This window comes from Chiloscyllium plagiosum, chromosome 3 (genome assembly GCF_004010195.1).
Source record: "Chiloscyllium plagiosum isolate BGI_BamShark_2017 chromosome 3, ASM401019v2, whole genome shotgun sequence".
Classification (NCBI taxonomy): Eukaryota; Metazoa; Chordata; class Chondrichthyes; order Orectolobiformes; family Hemiscylliidae; genus Chiloscyllium; species Chiloscyllium plagiosum.
The window spans coordinates 62,707,277-62,715,166 of NC_057712.1; the positions used below are offsets into that span (position 1 = coordinate 62,707,277).

At 43.1% G+C, this 7,890-nt stretch overlaps 1 protein-coding gene across 1 annotated transcript in view; it reads left to right on the forward strand.

The window, feature by feature from the left end:
* Window positions 1-7,210, forward strand: part of tnfrsf21 (tumor necrosis factor receptor superfamily, member 21) — a 39,282-nt gene extending 32,072 nt beyond the window's left edge. Inside the window, exon 4 of the mRNA XM_043683193.1 lies at window positions 6,891-7,210. Within this exon, the coding sequence (XP_043539128.1) occupies window positions 6,891-7,195 (305 nt within the window). The 3' untranslated portion in view covers window positions 7,196-7,210. The remainder of the gene's footprint in view (window positions 1-6,890) is intronic.
* The last annotated feature ends 680 nt before the right edge of the window (window positions 7,211-7,890 follow it).

Genomic DNA, 7,890 nt, shown 5'->3' on the forward strand with positions numbered 1-7,890 from the left:
CTCAGCACCGCCTTCTTGACCTGCAATCTTCTTCCCGACCTCTCCGCCCCCACCCCCTCTCCGGCCTGTCACCCTCACCTTAACCACCTTCCACCTATCGCATTCCCAATGCCCCTCCCCCAAGTCCCTCCTCCCTACCTTTTATCTTAGCCTGCTTGGCATACCCTCCTCATTTCTGAAGAAGGGCTTATGCCTGAAGCGTCGATTCTCTTGCTCCTTGGATGCTGCCTGACCTGCTGCGCTTTTCCAGCAACACATTTTTCAGCTCTGATCTGCAGTTCTCACTTTCTCCTACTTGAAATGGAATTTGCACTGATTGATTGAATCTCATTCTTTTATGTGCGACAAATTATTTCTACTTTTTTTTAACTGCAAAACTTGACAGTTGAAACGGTATGAAGTTATTTTCAATCTAAAGGGATGTGACTAAAATTAAAACAAATTTCTTCAACTGACGAGAAGTACCACCACAGAAAAAAAAATCCCTCCTGGAAAGTAGTCTAGATAGGTAAATAGAAGCTGTTAAAATCTCTGTAGAGGACAGGAGGAGTACATTGTTATATGGTACTGCTGCAGTGTCTTAATTAGTGCAAAATATTTGTCATTAGTTGTGGTTATTATCTCAATTAACTAATTTGGGCTTCACCTGTCTTTTAAACTTGTATTAAAATTACCTTGTGATTCATGATATTTGACATCGTATAATTTAACTTTTATGTTTCGAATCTTCTAAACATAAGCAAGTTGTATATCTCCAAGTTTGTTGCAAACAGTTGTTCAGTAATTATACCAAAACGTTGGTAATATTTATTTGTGCTGAAAATGTCTTGCCGGAAAAGCGCAGCAGCATCCAAGGAATAGGCAGCATCCAAGGAATAGGAGAATCGACGTTTCGGCATAAGCCCTTCTTCAGGAATGAGGAAAGTGTGTCCAGCAGGCTAAGATAAAAGGTAGGGAGGAGGGACTTGGGGGAGGGGCATTGGAAATGCGATAGGTGGAGGGAGGTCAAGGTGAGCGTGATAGGCCGGAGTGGGGTGGGGGCGGAGAGGTCAGGAAGAAGATTGCGGGTTAGGAAGGCGGTGCTGAGTTTGAGGGATTTGACTGAGACAAGGGGAGGGGAAATGAGGAAACTAGAGAAATCTGAGTTCATCCCTTGTGATTGGAGAGTTCCCAGGCAGAAGATGAGGCGCTCTTCCTCCAACCGTCGTGTTGCCATGGTCTGGCGATGGAGGAGTCCAAGGACCTGCATGTCCTTGGTGGAGTGGGAGGGGGAGTTAAAGTGTTGGGCTACGGGATGGTTGGGTTGGTTGGTCCGGTGTCCCAGAGGTGTTCTCTGAAACGTTCCGCAAGTAGGTGGCCTGTCTCCCCAATATAGAGGAGGCCACATCGGGTGCAGCGGACGCAATAGATGATGTCTGTGGAGGTGCAGGTGAATTTGTGGTGAATATGGAAGGATCCCTTAGAGGGAAGTGAGGGGGGAGGTGTGGGCGCAAGTTTTGCATTTCTTGCGGTTGCAGGGGAAGGTGCCGGGAGTGGAGGTTGGGTTGGTGAGGGGTGTGGACCTGACGAGGGAGTCACGGAGGGAGTGGTCTTTTCGGAACGCTGATAGGGGAGGGGAGGGAAATATATGGTGGTGGGGTCTGTTTGAAGGTGGCGGAAATGACAGCGGATGATACGTTGTACATGGAGGTTGGTGGGATGGTAGGTGAGGACCAGTGGGGTTCTGTCCTGGTGCCGGTTGAAGGGGCGGGGCTCAAGGGTGGAGGAGCGGGAAGTGGAAGAGATGCGGTGGAGGGCATCGTCGACTGCGTCTGGCGGGAAATTGCAGTCCTTGAAGAAGGAGACCATCTGGGTTGTACGGTTTTGGAACTGGTCCTCCTGGATGCAGATGCGGCGGAGACGAAGGAATTGGGAATATGGGATGGCTTTTTTACAGGGGGCAGGGTGGGAGGAGGTGTAGTCCAGGTAGCTGTGGGAGTCGGTCGATTTATAGTAAATGTCCGTGTCGATTCGGTCACCCGCGATAGAAATGGAAAGGTCTAGGACGGGGAGGGAGGAGTCTGAGACGGTCCAGGTGAATTTGAGGTCGGGGTGGAAGGTGTTGGTAAAGTGGATGGAACTGTTCAACCTCCTCGTGGGAGCACGAGGCAGCGCCGATACAGTCATCATGTAGCGGAGGAAAAGGTGGGGGGTGGTGCCAGTGTAGCTGCGGAAGATGGACTGTTCCACATATCCTACGAAGAGGCAGGCATAGCTGGGGCCCATGCGGGGCCCATGGCTACTCCTTTGGTTTGGAGGAAGTGGGAGGATTGGAAAGAGAAGTTGTTAAGGGTGCGGACCAGTTCAGTCAGTCATGCTAAACAATATTTATTTGTGTCAAAGCTTCACAATTCTTTTGTGGTAGTGCCTTTTTGTATCAATTTTTGCACTTGCTTGTTTCTCCATTTATTTGCCTTTCCTGTAACAGATAACATCCTGTTTTGTTCAGGAGAATATAATAGTTAAAAACACCACCAAATTATTCAGATGGAATGGGGATTTGACTGTAATTGAAACCAAGTTTACTCCATTTCTGTGAAGCTCCTCTTCTGTGATGTGGCGTGTAAATAATTTTCTTCTTGTGTTGCATGGCAACAAGAACCTGGCTGCCTCTCAGCTTGAATAACATGATGCTATCTTTTGAAATTCAAAGCAGACAGATTTTCTGCTGGCTGACTAACAAAATTTACTGCAACTGGTGTGATTGGATGGCTGACGAATGAAAAGAAAGGTTTAATTGGACGACGTTGTCTGTGTCTCCCAGCAACAACCTCAGCTTGCAGCTGATCGTAGTGCATACAAGTTAATGATAATATGTAGAAAAATGGTAAACAAATTTAAAAATCATTTAGGTTTAAATATCTGATTTGTGATAAGGCATCTCTGATAACATGTTTAGGAGTAAATATAAATTCTCTCTTCATTAATGTATGTGGGTGGTCATATAAGCAGAGTAAGTTTGGTGAATTAAAGGTCACTATCTTGCTAAAAGTGTGGTCCATACCTTGTATTCAACTAGTTTATACTGTGCTAAGAGTTATAAAGTAGGGTAAGAAAGTAATATAAGTTTCTTTCAGTCTGAGATGGAGTAAGCAAGCCCTACTGGAGAATAGTTGATGCCCGAAACGTCGATTCTCCTGCTCCTTGGATGCTGCCTGACCTGCTGCGCTTTTCCAGCAACACGTTTTCAGCTCTGATCTCTAGCATCTGCAGTCCTCACTTTCTCCTAGCTAATTAGATAAACAGGTTCTTGCACAGTCTGGGTCTTGCATTGTAGTTCCAAAGAGAAGAAATACAGTGGTATCCTTGCACCTTGGAAATGCAGTAGATATTGAATTCAGAATATGCTCGGTGAGTTAAGTGAAAGGTGGAAAGGAGGTGCATTTTATTCTCCTTTTTTCCCCACAGTTTCCTACTTCATTATTTGACTCCTACCTGCTTGGTAAAATAAGATGGTTGGTGGTAACCAGCAATCTGTTAGACTTATATACATCATTGAAGCAATTAAAATATGCAGGGCAGTTCAGCTGAGTGGAATGCATAATTTGTGGGAGATTTGAGCCATGGTTGTGTCCAAGTTGGATGTATCTGCAGGAAATGTCACCATCTGCATAAACATGAGCTCCAGGTATTGGAACTTGAGTGGCATCTGGAGTCATTTGCATGACAGGCGAGATGGATAGTACATTTGATGGAGGTGGTCACTCCACATTGTCACACGGACAGACCAAGGAATGGGCCACCTTCCAGGCATTCCAAGTTGCAGGTGTTCCATGAGACTATCCCCTTCAAATCCACTTACTGTTTGGAAACTGGAGATGCTGATGGTTCCTTAGAGAAACATAGTCACAGCCAAGTCAATTGAACTATGGGTGACTCAACTCAGTATCAGTGGATAAAGAGAGACCAGCAGTGATTGGACAGTCTTTAGTTGGGGGAACAGAGAGGGATTTCTACAGGTGTATACCAGGGTGTAGGTTTGCTCGCTGAGCTGTAGGTTTGATATCCAGACGTTTCATTACTTGGCTAGGTAACATCATCAGTGGCGACCTCCAAGTGAAGCGAAGCTGTTGTCTCCTGCTTTCTACTTATGTTTGTCCTGGATCGGGTTCCTGGGGTTTGTGGTGATGTCATTTCCTGTTCGTTTCATGAGGGGCTGAAAGATGGTATCTAGATCTAGGTGTTTGTTTATGGCGTTGTGGTTGGAGTGCCAGGCCTCTAGGAATTCTCTGGCATGTCTTTGCTTAGCCTGTCTCAGATAGATGTGTTGTCCCAGTCGAAATGGTGTTTTTTTTCATTCGTGTGTAGGGCTACGAGGGAGAGAGGGTCGTGTCTTTTTGTGGCTAGCTGGTGTTCGTGTATCCTGGTGACTACCTTCCTGTTTGTCCTAAATAGTGTTTGTGGCAGTCCTTGCATGGAATTTTGTTGATGACGTTGGTTTTGTCCATGGGTTGTACTGGATCTTTTAAGTTTGTTAGTTTTTGTTTGAGGTGTATACCATGATGGTGTGTTATCTTTGTGATGCCAGAGTTAAGGCTATCACAGAAGTGTTGTATGAACTCCTTCCTTGGGACGGCGAACAGCAAGGGGTTAAGGTATATGTTGGTATCAATGTCTTGGGTAGGAAGGGAAATAGGTCCTGAATGCAGATTTCAGAGAGGCAGGAATTGATTGAAAAGCAGTAATTTGCCAACCTTCAAAAACAGTAATTTTAAGATTACTCCCAGTCCTACATGCTGATGAGCACAGAAACAGGAGAATTGTGTAGGTGAACACCAAGCTGAAAAACTGGGTTAAGAGGAAGATATCAGAATTCTGAGGCATTGGGATTAGTTCAGGAGGAGGTGGGACCTGTAAAAGGTGCATTGTTTACACCCAGGCAGGCTTGGGAGGAGGATCCTTGCAGGGAGATTTGTTAATGCTCTTGAAGGTTCAAACTAAATTGGTCAGGAATGGGAACCCAAGAAGGAGCCTAACTACATCAGTGTTAATGATCACATTTCAAGTGATCCAATTGAAACTCATAAAATACTTACAGTAAGTGTTAGAGAGGATGTAGATACAATCTTTCTCCTGCCTAGTGGCACAAGAACCAAGGGACATAATCTCAGGATAAAAGGCCAGTTCAGATTAGGATGAAGAGGAATTCCTTCATTCAGAGGCTGGTAAGTTTTATAGAATTATCTACCCTTGAGGTCTTTGCAAGCTCAATCAGTCAGTCGATTTAAGATTAAAATAAGTTTCTGGCCACTAATTGCAGTAAGAGATATGGAGGTGGTGTGAGAAATTGGCTTTGAGGAAATGTTCAGCCACGATCAAGAGTCCCATGCAGGTTTGCTGAGCTGAATGGCCTATTCCTGTTTGTATGTCCCTAGGTGAGGTTGCTTAGCCAATATGTCTTAACATTGAGACAGATGCATGTAAAAATATGTAAACACCAATATATCTGGTGCCTCCCAAAGATTTATGCTTTAGTCCCAACCTATTTCTTAACTCCCCCATTGACCATTTGTGACGTTAACTAGAACACTACATCAGGTTCTATGGGTCTGCTTTCGAGAATTAAACATCTTTTTTCAAAGTTAAAGTCCATTTCCATCAAAGGAGAGATTGGTCACTAATACTGTCCTTTCAGTCAATGACTAATAAATCTAATGCAATCTCAGCATGAATCATTCCTAAATATGATTATTTTAATCTGCTTCTCAGCATTAAATATGCTGTACTATTTTAACAGCTTGCATTTCTGTTGAGCCTTAAGCTTGAAAAATCATGCCAATGCTGTTCTCTGAAGCGTAGTCAAAAATAAATGCATTTGGACCCAATTAGAGATGAGGTAAGGTTTACAAAAACGTGTAAAGGAGGAAAGGAGTTGGAGAAACAAAATGGTTTCTGGAATGTCAGAGCATGAAACCTTGGTGAATAAAGGCTAGTTTAATAGGAGGGTAAAGTTCAACCAATTTGGTTGTATCTCATATGTGTACAAGATCAAGGAATAAATGACAGAATGCATTTGTGAAGAAAACAAAGGTAACATTTGCAGTTCTGGACTATTCAGCCTGCTGTTTAATACCTGGGAGGGAAATCAGTCACAAAACAGTGCATTATTATTCCGAAGTTTCTTCTAGAATGTAAATTAGTCAGCTGATAATGGGTCTGCTGGAAAGCAATCTGCAGTGTTACACCGCAAACTCTGGATACTACATGTCGTTCCACCATATTAAAGGTAAATCATTGTTATACAGCTGAGAGAAAAACTGAGTCTTGTTTTGCTGGGTATGAGACCGCATACTTGATTGGTTGCATTAAATTTTCAACCAATTGAATTACTATTTGTTGAATGATATGAGGTGGATGGTGGTAGTTAACATGGCACAAAGGCAGTGAGTGGTTTTTTTCACTAGTTCACTCTGTTTGTACCAACTCAAATTCATCCCACTTTATTCTATATAATCCTGGAATAGTTTTGTCAAAGCTGATGGGTTTTTTTTCTATGCCATGAAAAATGGATGGTTTAAGTCAAATTTTAGTTGTACCCAATGCTAAATGTTTGCAGGTTGACGAAAGGTAAGCCTCAATTTAGCTTTCTAGGAAATACTCCTCTGTAAAGACAGCACGCTTAATATTAAATAAATTAGAGCTACCTGTTGGATATTTGCCTTTCAAATTCATTAAGCTGATGGATTTCTACATATGCAACATATTTAGCTGAAGGTAACGAGGCTTGTTGACAACCAGTTTACTTTTCCTGTTAATTTCGGTTTAGTTGCATTTGATGTGAAATATGTCAAGTTGGCGCATTGAGGTGATATTAGAAACTGCTACTAACTCATTCGTGTTATTTGAATTAGGAGTGGACATCCTGAAACTTGTGGCAGCGCAGATTGGTAGCCAGTGGAAGGACATCTATCAGTTTCTTGCCAATGCAGCTGAACGAGAAGTAACCGCTTTCTCTAACGGGTATTCAGGAGATCACGAGCGAGCATACGCAGCCTTACAACACTGGACGATCCGAGATCCTGAAGCCAACCTGGCAAAACTCATTAGTGCTCTTCGTCGCTACAAGCGCAATGATGTGGTGGAAAACATCAGAGGGCTAATGGAAGATACCTCCCAGGTATGTGCCCAGTCTCAGCAATTTAAATCCCTTATTTAATGGTGACTTAAACTCTGCTGGGCAATGTACAGTATATCATCAAGTGAAACTTTATAAGGGAAAGGCTTTTCTTTGGAAGTGCGTTTGTCAAGCATGAACAAAAAAGCTTTGTGCACGATTAAGACAAAAGTCATAGGCTTGTTGACTTGGAATTTCGTGTGGCCTCCCACCGTTTCTCTGTGTACTTATATCGCAGTTTCACGAGTGCTGATAGCTTGCCTTGTCTTATACACATACATTCCGATAATTTAAGGGCTTCAGCCCTGCAAGAGTTTGTAGTGAATTTAAAATACCCCTTTTTTTGATATTGCAACAGCTTTTGTTTATTAATTGCTCTGGAATAAATATCTGCAAGGTCGGAAAACAAGAATGTTTGGCAAAAAGTATAACCCTTGCTTGGAAGATATGTCAAGTCACATTTAGAGTACAGTTCATTGCATGCCATATATGAAGCAGCTGTACTTTGTTGCTGCAAACGCAGTGTTCTAGATATAGAAGCATTGATAAGTTGTTTGAACTTATGCAATGGTGTACACATACCATTTGGTAGGGAGAAAATAAATTATTCAATATCTGGCTGTCTTGTGTTACAGAATCATAGAATCCCTATAGTGTGGAAGCAGGCCATTCAGCCCATCGAGTCCACACTGACCCTTCGAAGAGCACCCTACACCTCCACCCTATCCCTTTAACCC